Source organism: Triturus cristatus, chromosome 11, assembly GCF_964204655.1.
Source record: "Triturus cristatus chromosome 11, aTriCri1.1, whole genome shotgun sequence".
In the NCBI taxonomy this organism is placed as follows: Eukaryota; Metazoa; Chordata; class Amphibia; order Caudata; family Salamandridae; genus Triturus; species Triturus cristatus.
The window spans coordinates 1,157,241,881-1,157,261,775 of NC_140594.1; the positions used below are offsets into that span (position 1 = coordinate 1,157,241,881).

At 41.8% G+C, this 19,895-nt stretch overlaps 1 protein-coding gene across 1 annotated transcript in view; it reads left to right on the forward strand.

Moving 5' to 3' along the window:
* LOC146788629 (putative cation-transporting ATPase 13A4) overlaps window positions 1–19,895 on the forward strand; it is a 389,548-nt gene that overhangs the window by 45,054 nt on the left and 324,599 nt on the right. The window contains exons 4-6 of the mRNA XM_085633188.1: window positions 6,033–6,103; window positions 6,188–6,268; window positions 9,108–9,177. Of these exons, the coding sequence (XP_085489314.1) occupies window positions 6,033–6,103; window positions 6,188–6,268; window positions 9,108–9,177 (222 nt within the window). The remainder of the gene's footprint in view (window positions 1–6,032; window positions 6,104–6,187; window positions 6,269–9,107; window positions 9,178–19,895) is intronic.

Consider the following 19,895-nt stretch of genomic DNA (forward strand, 5'->3'; position numbering starts at 1 on the left):
TATTATAATGGAAGCTCTGATAGGAAAAACAATATATTCAAGGACGTTTAGATAGTTCATCAGTTAAGGGTTGATGTATAAAGGTTTTTAGAACTGAGAAATCTGAAAAAAACTTTACTGGAAACCAGAGAGAGTTTCGTTTAGTATTAAGAGACATTTGGACAGTATACGCTCTGTCTAGTCTATGATTATAACAAACACTATACCGCCATGCTTGAAAGGAGATGTGCAGAGCATGCTTCAAATGTTTAGTAATCTGATGAAATGCGACAGCAATTATTAAGTCTACAGTTTGTATATTAAAAGTACAACAATTCCCATCATCAGAAAGACTACCTAAAAATAAATTAGTAAAGGAGAATGGTATACTTGTATGACAAATAGTTAATTTGTTTCTGCACTTGTACCCAAAATCAATAGGTGGTGGGACATTAAAATATAATTAATATAAGAAATTGATGAAGAACAGGACAGACAGGACGATGGAGTGGTGCTGTCAAACTTGTGTAAAGAAGCAGGAGCGATTAGAAGGCGGTTATAAATAGGAAAGAGTGTTTGAGTTATGTTGGCATCACGTGATGTATTGCAAATTTTAAGCCAATTTGTTTCACAAGGGAATAGGAAAGGAGGCGTGAAGATCTGCTTCCCATTGTAATTCTAGGGTTGATTTTTGTCAATCAACAGGGAGAGAGGTAAGGAGTGTATATATACGAGAAGCAGTAGGGGCAGTTAGCAGTGATATTGGTATAGGTGAAATAGGTGGAGGGGAAATGGGTAATGAATAAAGTGAAAGGTATGAGGTAGAAATGGAAGAGATCAGTGACTGAAAATGAGGAAAGTGAAAGATGGATTGAGGCTGCAAAAAGATAGGTGAATGGTTTTGTATCAATTGGTGAGTCCATAATAGACCTTTATCTCTCCAGGCTTTCCAAAAATAATTTTATTAAAAAATTATTGAATTTATGATACCAGATCGCGTATTGAAGGAATTGATCTAGAGGTGAAAGAGAAGAAATATAAAATGGACATAATATTCTGCAAGAACGTTTGAGAACAGGAAGAGACATGGAATAAGGGCTTTGAGTGAAGGTGAAAAATTCTGCAAAGGAGAACGGTTGAATGAAAGATTACTCCAATTCTGTCCATAAGGCAGATGGAATTGTGGTTGGCCCATTTTGAAAATGTATTGACTGTTTTGAAAAGAAAGCATTTTGACAAGACTGAAAGTGAATATACTTAACTCCCCCTTTCTGCTTTTTCCTTTGTACTTTGGACAAAGATATACAAGGAATTGTATTATTCCAGAAGATTGCAGTGAGAATAGAACATTTTCTTTGAAAGTTGAGGAGGGAAATTTAATTGGATTTGCCGAAAGATAGAAAAGAATGATGGGGACTAACCTATTAATAGAATCTAACCTACCCCACCTGGAGAGAAATAGTGGATTCCATTGTGAAGTATGGTTGGATAACATAGACAGTAAAGGAGTTGAGTGATATAGTGTCTTTTATTGAAGTAGTTAAAAAAAAAAAAGGCCTAAATATTGAATTTTTGTCGGGCTCCAAAGAAATCCTGAATGGAGGAAATCCTGTTTGATACACCAGTTGTTCAGTGGAAGGATTTCGCATTTGTCAGAATTAAGTTTACAACCTGAAAGCGAGACAAAAGGGGAACTGCATTTAAAAAGTGTTGAAAAGAAGAATCATGTGAGGCTATATATAAAAGAATATCAGTGTAGACTGAAAATTTAATTTGTTCATCTCCATATTTGAAACCTTGTATGGCACTAGTTTGTCTAATTTTAGATAGAAAGGGTTTGAGAGCCAGAATAAAAAGAAGAGGTAATAGGGGACAGCCTTATTGTATGCCTCTGTGTAAAAGAAAAGGAGAGGGGATTAGGCCATTGACCAATATAGATGCAGAAGGGGAAGAATATACAGAAAGACTAAGTTGAGGAGCTTTTCCCCAAAATCAAACCCAGAAAGTATAGAGAATAAACATTTCCAGCGTATCCAATCGAAAGCTTTCTCAGCATCTAAGGAAATGGCTGCTGAAGAACCTTTATAATCTTTAGAAAAGCCTGGTATTATCAGAAAGTTATCTACCTTTAAAAAAAAAAAACTGCTTGTTTTTGACCAATTAAATTAGGGAGGAAAGGATCAAGGCGTAACGCCAGAAAATTGGCAAACATCTTCTAATCAGAATTAACTAAGGAAATAGTTCTATAATTTTAGCCTAACGTATGATCTTTATTATCTTTAGGTATAAGGTATATAAAGGCGTCGTGAAATGTCCCATTAGCAGAATTGGAAGAAGTAAAGTAATTCAATAATAGATGTAATTTAGGGAATCATTGTTTAGGGAAATGAAAGTAGCATTCAATAGGAAAACCATCAGGCCCAGGAGCTTTACCTTTTTTAATAGAGTTAATGGCTGTACGAATATTTTGAGTTGTTATATCAGAAACAAGGGAAGAAAAATCAGTAATTAAATCAAATTCCTTACAGATAGAAAAAATATATGAGTTAATATCCGGTTGTAGAGGATCTAATTCTGGTGTATAAACATTTTGATAGAATTTAGTAAATTCATTAAAGATATCACTGTCTCTGAAAAGAGGTATGGAATCCTCTCTTAAAATAGTTTCTATTTTAGTTTGTTCCCATTTCATTTTAATACAATTTGCTAAGAGTTTACATGCTTTATTTTTACCACTATAGTATCTGGACCGAGATTTAAGAAGATAAGAATTAGCCGCTTTTGTGGAGAAATCAAATTTGGCCTTAATAAAATCATCTAAACAAGTCTTAGATTTGGATATGAAGTAGGATTGTTCTAAGGATTTGGTATGTTTCATTAAATCCAGTGCTTCTTTTATTTCATTTTCTTTTTGGTAGAAATATAAGTAATGAAAACATCTCTAGAAACAGCTTTAAATATATCCTAAATCTTTGGAAATGATAAGTCAGGAGATTCATTCATAGCAAAAAAATATGTTATAAAAATGTTAAGACGTTGTGTGAAAGAGTTATCCAATAAATGATAAGTATTGAAGCGCAAACGTCTAACTTAGGGGGAAACGGGAAGGAGGTCTAGATCTAGAATTACCAGTGCATGACCGGACATTTAAATGGTGCTTATCTCAGCTTGTAAGATGTGTTGAGATAAGGGTTTAGAAACAAAAAGGTGATCAATCCTAGATTGAGAGAAATGTACAGGCGAGAAAAGAAGTAAATTCTAGTAAACAGGGGTTGCAAATTCTCCAGGAATCAAAAAGGGATCTCTGTTAGATGGATGTGGTAAATTGTTTGTGAATGTAGGAAGTGACAAAAGAAGACTTCGAGGAGAAATCTAAAAAAAAGGATCCATTACCAGATTGCAATCCCCCACCAACACTAAGTAGTTATCAGAAGTAGACATCAGTTTGGGTGTTATTGAGGGACAAAGTGTTTTATCGGGGTGTGTGGGTGCATTGCTATTAAAAATAGATATTGGTATTTTGCTTACTTGTAATCTTACGAGAAGCCACCGACCTTCTTGATCTGTTTCTTGTGATAAAAAGCTAACATCCAAAGATGCTTTACACACAATTACAACTGCGTTACATTTCCCGTTACATGGTGAGGAAAATGCATATCCCACCCAATGTCTAACCGGTTTTTTGGTCCGTAACATGAGTTTCCTGTAACAAAGCAATATCAGCATTTAATTTGGCAAAATAAGTAAGGACTCTTTGGGGCATATTAACAAGAAACGGCGTTAAAATGTTCGCCGCTTTAGCGGCAGAAAACTGCAGCTAAAGCGGCGATAATGGGCTTGATAATATGCCCTTGAGGATTCCCATAGAAGCCCATGTTCTGGTGTCAACATGGGCTTCTATTGGAATTATCTGCTGCATATTATCAAGCCCATTATTGCCGCTTTAGCGGCAGTTTTCTGCCGCTAAAGCGGCGATAATTTTAATGCCGTGCTTGATAATATGCCCGTTGTTGTTTAATAGGTGAACCTAACCCATTTACATTCCAAGTAACAATGCATTAAAGTCATGAATAAAGAAATGCAGTGAAATTAGCGTACTCTATAAGTGAAGAATAAAAATGATGTAAATTGTTCAATGGAGTAAAAAATGAAACCATGCATTTCTTAGCAGAGAGAGAAATATAAAAGAAAACAATACATTGAAAGAGAAGGAAAAAGATGAAGAATACGAAATATAGAAGAGAGAAAACATAGGAGAGAGTATGAAAATAGAGGGAAAGAAAAGGAAATGCAGATAAAAGAAAATATGAAAAGGATAAAGATCTTGACATAAACAAAATGAGGCAAAAGACATACCAAATACCAGGACAAAATGACCAGGAGTGATGCGACTACCAAAGGGAAGATGACAAATCTGTGTTCCGTAGGCAGCTGGAGGGGAGACATCCAGACCGTAGATATGGGTATTAAAATGCGAGGATTTTCTGGACACAACACAAAAAGGGGTACCTAAGAAGTGAAAAAAATGTATACATTATTATATTATACAATATTATACCTTTGAGACTAATAAAACATGAAGGTAAATAGTAGGTTAACCAAGATATAAAAAAATACAGCAACCAAGATATTAAAAAATACAGCAACAACAATGTGAAACATAAAAAGAAAGTTATATAAAGCCTTCAAGTGAAAGGGTATTTTGCGTGTTCATTGTTTCCATTTTACAGTTGTCAATACATTGCTTCAGCATGGAGGGATCTTTGTACATCGTCGTTTTGTTATTGTAAGTTTCTTTAAAGAAGCACGCCTGGAAAAGACCAAATCTGGCTTCAAGCGAATGTAACGCAGGTCACATGTCTAGTACTTTTTTCCTTCTGTCTGGTGTAGTTTAGCCAGATCTTGAAAAAATGAGTTTCTTGACCAAATAACACGCCCTTTGGTTTTTGCCGCCTTGATAACGGTTTTCTCCGCAAGACCATATATGCGAACATTATTACGCCTGTTGCGATTTTCTAAATCTTCTGTAACTTTCTTAAGATATGACACTTCCGCTTTGAGGTGCGTAACATTTTGAGCAGTATCCTGAATAGAAAGCACCTGATGTTCTATGTTCGCAACTCTATTTTCCATCAGAGACCATTTGTCGTCCAGTCGCTGAAGCTTTGTGTCAGTTGCCTCCATATAGGGCTTCAAGGCACAGGTCTCATCTAGAAGGAGCACCATAGAGGCGAATGAAATAGGTTTAACAGGTGATGGAGGATTTTGTTTTGGCCCTTTGTTTGCTGTTAGAGGAGCTGTGGTTGGTAGACTTGAAGAGATTATTTGTTGAAAGTGAAACTTTCAGGCACACAGATTTATGAGGGATGCAGGGTTAAAAGGTTATGTCATTGGTACTGAACCGCAGTTTAAAAATACCTCATGTTAGGAGATAAGATGGTGAGCACAACTGGAGCTTCAGACCGGAAATCATTCATTTCAGTAAAGATGACAACGAGCCTATTAAGCGGTCACCTGTGAATGCGGTTGTGTTCCAAAAGTACTCCGTTTCATGTGGAAGTTAAGGCAGCAGTCTAGTGATGAAATTGTAGGTATGTGATGAAAAATACCTCACAGCTGCGATGGAGCCCCCTTTGCCTGTCATTGTCTTCAATGGGCACTAAACCGCGCCTCTGATTTGGTTATCCCTTAATCTTGCGGGGCCCCGCAGTGCATCTGTCTGTAAACAGAGTGGCCAGATTTTCTGATGCCATTTTTGTTGTGATGGATCACTTTGGGAATAACCAGGTCTTCACCATCCTTCTGAACTTTAAGTGAGTCTCAGTGGCTCTAATCTTTGCAGGTTGGGAATTCCAAGATTTGGTGGCTCTAACGCAGAAAGTAATGCCACACATAGTTTTCTTCCTGTAATCAGAAATTATTAAATTTGGTGCCAACTGAAGTTCCTCTGGGAGTATTTGGTGATTTTTGATTGAAGGAAATTTGGTATGCCAGACAGTAGGGAACTTCAAGAACTACCACAGACACTAACCACGCACTCTTTTCCTTCACAGGTTAAATACATTCGTGTTCAGAAAATCAGGTACATTTGGGACAACACCTGGGAACGATTTGAGAAAATTGGGTGAGCATTAATTGAAATACTTCATTGTTTTGTAACTTGCTCTGCAGAAATATGCCCATTTTAATTGCTGAACTCCTATTGTAGGGCTCTGGAGGAGCAGCATTCCTGTGCAGACATACATTCCAAGTTTGGGTCCGGGCTGTCGACGGAAGAGCAGGATGTCAGGTAGAGTGTAGTCCTAGTGATGTCACCTCTTTGTGCAGGGCATTCAGTGGTCTCCTGTCTAATATACACCACCCAGACTTCACTCCAGACCACAAAGGGCAGATAACAGATCCCAGCGAGGAGGTATCACGTTGCACTCCAAGTAGTAGAATGAGTTGCCGGCGGTTCCCAAACCCTTCTGCTGAACACTCAGTGGGATTTATTTCCACACACTTGTCAAACATTCAAGAACATTTTGCTGAGTGGTTGAACAGTGGGCTGCAGGATTACTTCAGATGACTCAATCCTGCAGGTGCTGCTGTTCCCTTTGGCTCCTGATGCTCCCTCCGGCCGGAAGTGGGCTTGTGCATCAACAGGAGAGATAAGTAGTCCTCTTCTAAGTTTAATGATGTGAGGCATTGGCCTCATTGAGCAGGTAAAATAAAGACAAGGCAGGATATCTGACGTTGGAGTGCGTGATGACCAAGGAAGGATAGAACCAAGTATGTGTTTCCTCAGCTACCTTGACATTGGACCAATCACTTCGAATCGCATCACTTCAGCATAATATAAACATATCAGCACAGAGGCTCTAAACCTGTCATTCAAATGACCCCTTCACCTCCATCTAAACCATTATCTCACTTGCCTGAACACAATCTCCAACTCTAAAGGTTGCTCTAAGTCCAAAGTTTAACTTAGCCTTAAATCTAACCCTAAAGGTCAACCTAACACTGACTCTATCAATAATCCTAGTTCTAATCTTACGCTATGAAAATCAAAGTAAATTAAGGCATTTATTTTAAATGCTGTAATAAGGGAATCTCGGCACAAAACCTGTGAGACACTCAATTAATATATTTAATTAAATTACTTTTAATTAATGTACATTTGAATGAAATGTCATTACATTTTCAGCACATTACTCGCACACAAATCAATGGAGCCATTATATTTAATTAAAGTAAACCTTTTTTATGACTCATTTTACCAGACCAACAAAGCTGAGGGTAATATGCACATTCTTAGATATACTTGTCCGGTTGCTGTGGTTGGTAGTCCGTGTACGTAGTAATGTTGCTGTATTGGTAACTCTTCAGTGTGGTACTGATGATATGGTTAAGTCGCAGGCACCATGTGATCGTAAGTCTACGTAGTGGAGTTGATGCTGTGATAAGTGTTAATAGTGGTATGTTATTGGGTCATTCTGGTCATATAGTAGGCTTTGTAATGCTATCAATGTAGGGATAAGTTTTTGTTTTGAAGCCAATATGGTAATAAAGCAGTATAATGGTTTTGGTGTGATTGGATGTTGTTTAATGTCGTTGATGTGAAAAGAAGTCATGGTAATCGTGTTGATGTGAGGGTATTTCTACCTGGTGTTGGTGAGTCTTTGCAGTGGTGCCTGTGGCACATCTGTTTGGTATTATTATGTCTTTGTGGTGGTGCTGATGAGGCGATACATTTATCTAATGTCAGGGTGGAAGAAAAAGTGTTGATATTGTTGTAAGCTAAAGACGAAAGGTAGAAGATGCTGATGTGATAAATCTTTCTGATGTGCCTTGTTAGGTAAATAAGGTCTCGTTGGGAAAACATCAGCTTGCCCCTGGTAGCCTTGGTACTAAGCAGTAGGTTTTCCCTCAGAGAAATGCAAGTAAAATGTTTAAAGAACGCCAAAAGAAAACTAAAGTTAAGGAAATGATCAGTAAAACATCCAAACCAATTTAGTATAAAGAAGTAAGAATAAAAGAGTTACAAAAGTCCATGCAACAGAAATTGGGAAAAGGATCAGAACATTTGATATTTTGTTAAAAATATGAAACGCCTACACTAATAATTGTGATTTTAAAAGTCGATGTTGCTCTATGTGTATTAGTAAAAGCTGGCAATGGGGGCTACTCTTACATCAAAAATGGAAAACAAATTCCCGCAAATTGTGATGCCTCGCAAATGCTGCGAAAGCAGGGTCTGGGTCTGTTATCTTCCAGTCTGGAACAAGCTGTGAGCTCCTTCTTGGATTTCTTAACAGCTCCCCCTGTTCCCTCTAAAGTTCCCAAGCTACACGGGGCAGTTTCCAGGGTAGCGGAATGGTAGTTGTATAATTGAGAAAACTGGCTGTTTTGGCTTCTAAAATGGGTTGTTTTGGCTGGTGTGTCTGGTAGATTTGACTATTGAGATTGATTCATGGTGAACGGCCCAGAAACTAATATTGATTCTTTTTTGGATTGAATGTCTACTCTGATTTCTGGTAGATCCCATTTGGAATTCGGTGCTACTGATGTAACCGGAGTTAAACATATTTAATCCAAGACCGCATTCAGATCCACGGTGAGAATCAGGTCACCGATTGTTTTAGATGATTGAGAAGATGGTCTCTTAATGTGGCCGCTATTATCTTTTTTTCTGCAGAGTCCAATGAAATATGTCTGCTGTACAGCTTTAATTTCAGGATATTGACAAAACTGGATTTGAACAACTAACAAATAGTCTGAGTCAATTGTTCTGATTTTGTTGTTATATGCCAAACTTGAAGATCTTCCTTTTCTCAGGATCTACTGTTAGTTTTGCCCATGTTTTGTCATTTGTAGGCACTACCGTCTCCTTGCACCATGTCTCTTGCAAGCGTGTTAGATGGAAGGGTGGTAAAAATATACTAGCCTCTCGGGGATTTTTTATGACCCCCTGTTGGATTTAAATAAAGGACCCTGAGACCCGGACTTATATTAGTCTGATGTTTATACTCTCTGTACCGGATCCATTAGGGTACTTGGATACCGGGCAAGAATTTTAAACAACTGGTTCAATTATTTGTTTCGGCCCATCAGTATAAACTGGATGAAATGTTGACTGTCTCCTTCAGGAAGGTGGTCTGTGGTCACAACGTCATCGAGGTGGAAGTGGCCCCGCTATGGAAGCTCTTCATTCTGAAGGTAAAGTGGATTTTATTTCAAGCATCTCTTTCGATAATTCTATGCGTCTAAAGGGAAAAGGGACATTTTATAAAAAGTTTTCAAATAAGACCTAGCACGTCACCTAACAACACTGTGTCAAATTAATCACGTGAGATGCTTCTCAAGACCTTGCTGTTCGACCGGTAGCTGGCACCCCCACCCCCCCTCAGCACCTTGAGACCCTCACGGGTGAGTAGTGCGCTGTACAAATGCTTGATTGATTGAACTCCATTTAATCAGTGGGACGGGGTTTGTCTACAACACAAGTCAGCTTCATGGCTAAAAAACATATGTGTAGCCGAATCCATTTACCCTCTTGTGCCGTGGGAACTTCTCAGGCCTTTACCAGTTGACATCAGTCTCTGGGAGGACGAGGGAGTTGTTAATATCTGGTTTCACCTTCTCAGTATAACGAGAAAACAAGTTGGATGTGGGTTGTGTACAAGCCTGAGTGTCATTTTGCTGATTCAGTGTTATTCAATGAAGTGGAATTACCGATACTAATGTGGTAACTCCGGCTCTATTTATTTGGGTGAAAACAAGTAAGGGCACATTTAAGGAGTGCGATTGTCTGCTTGCACTCACTGTTCGTGTTCTGCTGTATTCAGCGCTAATTCTCAGTGCAAAATGCATCTTCACGGCCATTGTGGATGCAAGGGTGCATTTTGCACTATGAAATGCTGACAGTGAGTAAGAGAAAATCCTGTCTCCAGGGCACATTTAGCGAGCAGTCGCTCGCTATTTGTTTTCTGTTGCATTTAGCGATATTTCTTAGCTCAAAATGCATCTCACCCATTTTGGACACTATGGGGCATTTTTGCAATAAGGAGTAGCACTAAATGGAGCAGAACACGAATAGCACTCTTAAATCGCTACCCTCTGGTGTTTTGAACTTTACTTGACTGGGGCTATACGGGCTCTTTTCTGCATTCAGAGCATTTCACATTATGGACCCTCAGTGTCTACCTAGTGTAGGCCAAGCTGGCTTCCCATCTCGTATGGGCACTGAGACAGCTCGGGTACTAATCCTGAATCATTTCAGAAGGAACCTTGACCAATTCTGCTCTACCTCTCTGCTGCCTTTGATACAGTTGTCCGTTCCCTCTTGGGTGACCGTTTGGCACATGTGGGTCTTAGAGGAATGGCTTGTACTTGGTTTTTCTCTCTTCTGATTGATTGCAGACAATGTTAAACCTCTCACTTTGAGCACTGATAAACTTTGTCAGCCTGCTTTCTTTAACCTCAGCTATTTTGTCCCATCTGTTCTGCCTCTCAATTCTTGACTTCAGTTCTCCACTCTAAGCAAGCCCTCTTAGGAGGCAAGTCTTTCTCTGTTTTGGCCTCCAGAGCATGGAATCAGTCGCCTACGAATCCTTACGCTACTCCTGATCATTTGACTTCTATTAAAAAACGGAAATCTTATTTCTGCGTCGTTCGAAGAGTTCTCCTGGCAAACAGGCCAAATAGATGCCTCGCCCTATATGCTCTTTCAACGTGTTTTTCTCCTTCCTTTTTATTTTCAGCATCATTGGTGCCAAGATACCTTTGGATGTATATCGCATTGATAAATAATAATTTATTTAGTTCATTCATTCATGTTGGATCGGATTGAAGGCTCACTTCTTCCTGTCGGCACACACTGGCAGCCTGGTTTTGAACATTGTTGATGGATTTTGTTGGAAGCCCAATAGAGACGATGTTTCAAAGTATAAAAATGCTATGACCAAGACACCAGTCAAACCTACCTAGTGGTTGTTTCAGAAGCGCTAGGGGTTGCATTGAGCCTGGAGCCCTGCAAATTGACACTGCTCCCACCACATTGAACTGGGACGCAGAGGAGATTCCCCCTCTGAATATAGCGCCCTCTCCCTTACTTTGAGTAAGGTGAGCGGTGGTGCTTGAAGGCTGGGTGGTCTCTTAAATGTTGACCCATCAGTCACCTGAATCTAACTTTTGGACCTATTCAGGCAGACAAAGCTCTCCTCCATCCAATGGAACACTGGATTGAGGAAGGTGGTGATGATGTCCCCGTTTGTCGACATGCGCTGCAGAAGAGATTGGCTGTTAGTACCAGTGGCAAACATTTAGAGATTCACCTAGTAATGTTCCGGGAGCTGGATCAGTGTCCGCCAGCAGCTGTTGAAGAGCAAAGCAGGAAGTGGAAGAAACTGCCAACACATCTTGACCAGATCAGCTCCTCTCTTCAAGATGCATTTGTTCACGCGTCTAGGCCTCTGAGAGGTTGTGATCACATGAGATGTAATTCTTATTTGCTTCAAAGAACAGCAGTTCTTCTCAGATATTGGGCAATGATGTGACAGGGCACCTTTGAGGCCTGGTCCTGGTTTGGGGGCTGTTCAGTGTTGGCTCCGCCTACTCCTGGGGCTTCCTCCTTGAGCTGATAAGAGCCCTCTCTGCAGGTACAGTTCAGAACAGAGACAGTCATGTGACATGTGATCATTATGCTACTTAAACATTACACCCCAAATGTAAGATTATATGATGGGTTAAAACTTCAGATGTACAGGAGGAGATTCTCAGAGTCTGATCAGGATGATGCAAACCCTCTCCTGACGATGTCACCGGCTCATCCTGCTTCGGATTTTCTATATGATGATGGTTCATTTATCTTTTGGTAAAAATCTTTTTAGTACTTTTTTAAACAAATGTACATGCTCGTCTGTGTGGTGCCCGTAACCTGCACTTAACAAGTTTGCGTGGAGATGGTTTGCATTACAGAAAGGTGGGTCCCCGAGGCCTGCCAGCCTGTGCTCTGCCTCTGCACACCTCACTGCCCTGCACACCTCACTGCCCTGCACACCTCACTGCCCTGCACACCTCACTGCCCTGCACACCTCACTGCCCTGCACACCTCACTGCTCTACACTCCTCACTGCCCTGCACACCTCACTGCCCTGCACACCTCACTGCCCTGCACACCTCACTGCCCTGCACACCTCACTGCTCTACACTCCTCACTGCCCTGCACACCTCACTGCCCTGCACACCTCACTGCCCTGCACACCTCACTGCCCTGCACACCTCACTGCTCTACACTCCTCACTGCCCTGCACACCTCACTGCCCTGCACACCTCACTGCCCTGCACACCTCACTGCTCTACACTCCTCACTGCCCTGCACACCTCACTGCCCTGCACACCTCACTGCCCTGCACACCTCACTGCCCTGCACACCTCACTGCCCTGCACACCTCACTGCCCTGCACACCTCACTGCCCTGCACACCTCACTGCTCTACACTCCTCACTGCCCTGCACACCTCACTGCCCTGCACACCTCACTGCCCTGCACACCTCACTGCCCTGCACACCTCACTGCCCTGCACACCTCACTGCCCTGCACACCTCACTGCCCTGCACACCTCACTGCTCTACACTCCTCACTGCCCTGCACACCTCACTGCCCTGCACACCTCACTGCCCTGCACACCTCACTGCCCTGCACACCTCACTGCCCTGCACACCTCACTGCCCTGCACACCTCACTGCCCTGCACACCTCACTGCCCTGCACACCTCACTGCTCTACACTCCTCACTGCCCTGCACACCTCACTGCCCTGCACACCTCACTGCCCTGCACACCTCACTGCCCTGCACACCTCACTGCCCTGCACACCTCACTGCCCTGCACACCTCACTGCTCTACACTCCTCACTGCCCTGCACACCTCACTGCTCTACACTCCTCTGGAGTCTGCCCCGTCAAGACTCTGCGGTCATAAGTCCAGATGGAGAAGGGCGCACAGGAGGTGGAGTGGTTTTAATCTTCAGATGAGATATAAACCGAATCAGTACTTCACCTTCGAGTGTCTGTCTGTCCATACAACAACTGCTGATTTTCCATCTTATCTTTCACACCTGGACAAAGAAATCTATCCATGAAGCACTTGAAAGAGCTGCAGGAAGAGGCAGCCTGGGTCAGAAACCTGTTTCTTGGGGACTAAACGGACCAGCAAGGAGAGTCTGACCTCGGCAAGAAGGTAATTCAGGAGACCGGGTTCATTTTGGGTATGTGATTGGCATCAGGAGTGATACATGGCTTCATTAGCAAGTGAAGTTTTAATGCAAACATTAAAATACATGGATACTGAGGATGAAATACAGGGATCTCAATGAATTATCACAAGATCGCTTGCCTTGAAGAAGTTCCCTTATAAAAGGAATGAAATGTGTTGGCCGTGCGTTTGTTGTTTGATAAATTGAAGATGTTAAATTCCGACTGGGACATTTGGTCTTCTTACTGATGACATTGGGCCTTTTTCTGTTTTGATGACTGCACATGAGGGAATTATGACCTTGTAGTTGTCAAGATCTTAAGGCCTATGGTAAATAATGATTGACCCCCCCCCCCCCACTTACAAAATGTCAACATCACTTTAATTGGTTTTGACATGTACTTTTCATAGTAAAGAAGACCATCTTACTCCCTTTGTTGTAATGTTTCTTAATAAACAGATGTTACTTTTAATTCTATTATATTCCTATTGGGCTTAGGGTTAGGCATCGAATTGGCTAAAAAAGTCATACATACGTCCATTATTAAAGAAACAAACCTGGACCCGCTGAACCCTGACAGATACAGACCAATTACAAATGGACCATTCCCGGGCAAACTGATAGAAAGAGCAGCATTCGTCCAGATGTCACAATTCATTGAAGCTCTCTCCATACTTTCAGACTTCAAAACAGAATTCCATCCAGGAAGAGGCAGAGAATCAGCCCTCATCGCCATCTGGGATGACTGAAGAACACAGACAGGAGCGCTGTTGCTGCACTACTTCTCTTGGACCTCTCGGCGGCCTTTGACACGGTTGACCATGACATTCTAAGACAAAGACTCTACAAAGCCGGCATAGAAGGGACTGCTCCAGACTGGATTACATCCTTCCTTCAAAACAGAACAAATGTCATCCATGCCTTCCCTTTCTCATCCAAACTGTACTCCACAAAAGCAGGGGTCCCTCAAGGCTCTATCATCTCTGCCATGATTTTCAACATCTACATTAAGTCATTACTGGCACTGATCAATCAATTTCACCTCACATGCTAGAACTATCCAGACACACACATACTCCTTAAACTGGAAAGCCCCAAAGACATTGGAAACTCAAAGATTTTCAGTTGCCTCAGAGCCGTCGATCAGCGGATCACATGGAGCCATCTCAAACTGAATGCTTCCAAAAAGTAAATACTTGCATGTGGCGGATGGAAAAATTATGACCCACACGCCGCCTGGCATGGTCGTCTGGGAACACCACCTGAAGTATCTAAGAGAAGTAAGAAACCTTGGAATTATCTTGACTCCAAGTTATCAATGAATGCCCAAGTGGACAAATTAGCGAAATCGAGCATCATTACTTTTAAAAACTCTGCAACACATCTTCTCCCACCTGGGATTCCCACACAAGGTCGAGGCTACCATCTCTCTTGTACTGTCTAAACTCGATTATGCCAATAGCCTCTACCAGGAGTCATCCTAATGAAAAGACTACAACAGATTCAGAACTCTGCTGCTAGACTACTCCTGCGTGTAAAGCCACAGGCCCACATCTCCCCTTTTCTTAAGGGCCACATTCAGGCTGCTTAGTATCACCCACAAAGCAAAACATGGAACAGGGTCGCTCTTCATCAGGAATAAATTCACCAAATACATTAAACAAAGGAACCTCCGCTCCAGATTGGCACCTTGCTTCAAAATCCCACCATACAAGAAAAAAAGACTTAGGTGGCACATCCTTCTCTGTTCAAGGCACCAAACTGTGGAACTCCTAACCCCCGAGCATAAGATCCACGTGTAACTATCTTATCTTCAGAAGACTACTCAAGAGTTGGCTCTTCCCCACATAACCACCATATGCAAGCAGAAATATGCAGCACATCCTGTGTATGTAAGCACTTAATTTGATTACATCTATACATCTACATATGTGTATTCCTTTGTATAAATGTGTGTAATTATGTTTATAAATATATATTCTTTAGGTGTCCGTAACAAATGTACATATTACTTAGGGTTATATTATTCTATGCTTAACATGTATATAGGTCACTGCATAGTTTTCATATATGCCATTTGATTAGATTCTTATGGTTCCCAGTTTATTTATCTATCACAATATGTACATTTTTATCATAACTATCTACAATTGATTCAATAAAATATATATATATATATATGTATATATATATATACATATATATTTATATATATATATATATATATATATTATCTACTGGCGGTCGCCAGTAGATAGTTATAGTTAAGACCCTGTTTCCATAGGAAATCCGCAAAATTCTATTTGGAATAACTTTGGCGCCGGTCGACGAATCCTCGCGAAATTTTCAAAACTAATGGGGCGCTATGCTCCGCTCCTACCCTGAAAGTCTCGGGGTGATTCGTAAAGCGGGGGCTGAGAAAAAAGGGGGTCCCAAAACGCGTTTTCCCCATGCATTTTTCCATAGGACCTTTAGACACAGCTACAGCCCGAACGGCTGAACAGAATTACTTGTAATTTGGCAGAGAGGTAGTCCGCAGGTCAAGGAAGTGCCTTTTGTAGGTCTGGTGTAAATCTGTTCAGTAGTTTCTGAGAAAATAGCATTTAAATCAATATATATATCTGTAAGCGCGCTCCGTGCGCTTACGGTAAGCTTACCGTACGCGTACGGTGATGTGCGCGAGCGCGATTCTGATTGGTTGTTAGATCAAAGTAAACATTCGAATCGGTCGAAACCAGGAAGTATCGGCCGCCATTTTCTGTCTCTCGCACTGAAAAACAAAGGTTGATAACAGGAAAAGGGGGCAGCGAAGAGAGTTGCAGACCCCCCAGCGTTTGTCAGGGGGTTCACAAAGGACCAAAAAGTATGAAAAATAAATTTAATAATTTTAAAAAAAAATCGCGGATTGCGCGTACGGTAAGCTTACCGTACGCGTACGGTAAAAAAAAAATAAAAAAAAAAAAAAATTAACAATCACATTTAATATATAAATCTAAGGACCCCCAAGGGAGAAAAAAAAATTGATATTTTGTAAAAAATGGCGTGGCGTGCACGGTACGAAATGCGCAAGGTGGGCGCTCAGTGCGCGAAGCGCACCGAGTGCCCACAGCGCGCGCACGGTGCGCGAAGCGCACCGTGCGCGCAAAAATTAACAATAAATAGATAACTTAGCAATTAAAAAACCGTACAAATTCACTGAAAAAAACATAGGTTTCACACACGTTATAGTTAGGAATTAGCATTTAAAAAACCTTGCAAATTCACTTAAAAAACCATAGGTTTCACACAAGTTATAGTTAGCTGTACATTTCACTCGTAAAAAAACAATGAAATTCCACGTTATAGTTAGATCAGGTAACTATAACTTGCGCGACCGCAATCCACAATGTGTCATTTGAGATGTCATCATTGATGTGATGAGTGATGTCACTGACCATGTCATGAGTGATGTAATATGTGACGTCATCAGCAGTGGATTGCGGTCGCGCAAGTTATAGTTACCTGATCTAACTATAACGTGGAATTTCATTGGTTTTTTATGAGTGAAATGTACAGCTAACTATAACTTGTGTGAAACCTATGGTTTTTTAAGTGAATATATATATAGATATATATATACACACACAAATAAGTTAGCTTAAAGTACAGCAACACTTGAAGTCTGAGTTTATTAAATGCAACTTAAATCTTGATAGATTACCACCCTTATGCTTATTTTCCTTCCATGTACTTATGTATCTGTATATATAACTGTACTCTTACTGTTTAAAAAAGTAAATAAAAAATATTGATTTCAGCCTCTTCAATGCGCAACCCTATCTCACGCAATATATCCTCTACCTCCACTCTGACTCCTCCCAAACCTCATTCTTCTACTATGATCCCCAAAATAACCCTTTCTAGACTCTTTCCTCCTCCATCCCCCCCTTGCATAATCTCAAACCTCTTTTTAATATTCAGATCTCCCAAACAAGCCTTTCTAAACCCTTCCCTCATGTGTCCCTCCTAGACTCCTCGGATATCTCATTTTTCTCCCTAATCCACTTTTAGAGACTCTGCCCCTCTCCATCTCTCCTTTACTCATTCTAAACTTCCTCCTACTGCTATAATCCCCTAAATAACACTTTCCAGACCCTTCTCTCTTCTATCCCTCCATTTTCCTTTTCAATCCAACTAACAGACTCACATGTCCACCTCTCAAATCAATTCATTTATGCCTATACTCGTTCATGATTAATCCTTTTTGGGTTCTGGAGTAGCATGCTACTCGTCGAAAAGGACTTCGACTCCTCATCAGGGGTAGTACGTGTTATATAAATGCAATTACAATTCATTTTAAGGGCGTGGTGTAGGGGCAGTCACTGGCTTCTGATAGTTTTCCAGGCACCTGAACTCTTGCTTTACTCTGCCAATGGCAGGATACACACTTCTTTGCTAGTAGCGAATTCAGCCTCCTGGTGTTAAATTTGATCTCATTCAATGAGCGTTTATCAAGTGAAATCTCCCTGTGAGAGGTGACGGCAGGTGTTTCTCCAAGCCGTGGGTGACACTTACCTGATGTATTGTGGTATGGTGAGCTGCTGTGGATGATTTAGTTGCTGATAGCAGGGATGAGAATGAGAAGGTGTTACATCTAGTGTCTTTAGTTGGTAAGGTGTGGAGAAAGGACTTATTGATACTATCTGGGCTCTGTAAGTCTGGACTTCAGGATATGGAGGGCGTGACAATGTGCTGGCATGAGGTGGTAACGTATGGTGGGTGGATGAAGGTGGATGATGCAGTATGGGGTGAGTTTTTATAGTTTGAGTCTCTGCTTCAACCCCTTCTCATGGTCCTTTGGTGGCTTCTGCTCACCTAATTACTCATTGACTGTTGTCTCCTCACTAAAGGGATGTTCTTCTTCCAGTTTTACATTCTTGTTTGGCATAGATCTCAACCTCTCTTTATCCCCTCTGTGCCTCTATTTTCTCTCTTCCGTTTCAGGTTTCTGATGTCTCTCACCTCTTGACTGAGACTCCACCTGCAAGACAGAACACTTATAACCAGGCACTGTAAATTGAAACGGACTTACCTGTATGTTTTTTCCCTTTCTCTTCTTCATTGTCCAGTAGTGATTGGCGATCACTATGAGTGCACCCCCTGTTTCAGACCATGGATAGTGACCCCCGGGAGTGTAGGACAGATACAACTCCAGGTTTTGTAACTGACACCAATCCATTCATTGTCAACAGTAATGTGGTTGTACACCGAGGGCCATATTTCTGTGTGGAATTGCATCACTCTTGCACTACACAACTTGGTACATGTACGACACAACCGAAAAATTAGATTTATAAAGCCATGCAAGGCCATTGTGCGCGGCTTCATAAATCTTGAATAAATCACCTCCGCTCAGATCGCTGTGTTGCCGTAAACTGCGGTAGGGAGGTTTAGGAAAGTAGGAGCTGCTTTCATGGTTACCCCCACTTTTTGCTCGTGTCATGACTGTTTCCGACTAGTCTGACTGGGATCCTGCTAATAAGGACCCCAGTAACTGTGGTTCCTCCCTAAATTGGTTATGGTGAAGTACCTTGGTACATTCCTAATAGGCTACTGGGGCACCCTGGTAAGTCCTTAGTATATGGTGCTAAGGTACCTAGGACATGGGTACCCCAGAGGTCCCCCATGGGCTGCAGTGTGTATCATGCCACCCAGGGGAGACCCTCCAAACTACTACTACAGGCCTGCCATTGCAGCCTGTGTGAGTTGGTGCATGCACCTCTCATTAAAGGTATTGTTCGCGCTTTACAAATGTGGATTATAAAACCCCTTATACCTATCATCACTGCACTGGAAACCTATAAGTCACCCCTCGAGCAAGCCTTTCAGTCACAAAGGCAGGGTGCTCGGTTCAGAGTGTGGGGGTGCCCATGTATGAGCAGAGCACCCCTACAAACCCTAGAGTCCATTCTCCAGGCTTTGTAAGTAAATCAGCCATTACGATGTAGAGGCCATGCATCATTACGTGATGACCACCTCTAAACTTGGGCATGTTTGGTATCAAACATGTTGGAATCGTACCCCAATACTGTATCTGGTGTTGGAGGTATGATTCCATCCACGGTAGGGCTCTTCCTGCAAGCCCTCCAAGCTCCTGGGACCGATCTTACAGATCCTGACAGTAACCTAGGGCTGATGCCAACCACAGACAAGATTCTTCCCTCCTGCTGCTGGGCCAAGCCTGAGCAGGAGAAGATAGCACAATAAATTTCCTGTCACAGGGAGATGTGACCACCTCCCAGACAGGATATAGTGTATTAGGCAGGGTGTGGGCGCTTGCCAGCTCCACATTGTTTGCTGGAAGGACATTTCTGGTGCCCTTCTTGCGTACTCCAGTTCAAACCAGCTCAGGGAGCCCTTGGCTCCCGCTCTGGTGGAAAACTGGACAAAGGACAGGAGAGTATTCTCCCCACTGTCCAGCCCCTCCTCTGGGTGGGACCCCTGAATCATCCCAACCCTCTCATGAGTGTTCTTAAGGGCCAACCTGTGGGTGGGGCCCTAGGTTCGTCGTGGGATTCGATTCAGCTCAAACTCCACTTCATATTTGATGGTCTGGACATCCTGGATGAGTCATGACTGTGCTGGACTGATCACATCGGCCTTTGCTTTGGGACTGAGACTGCAACTGAGAATACTGTCTGC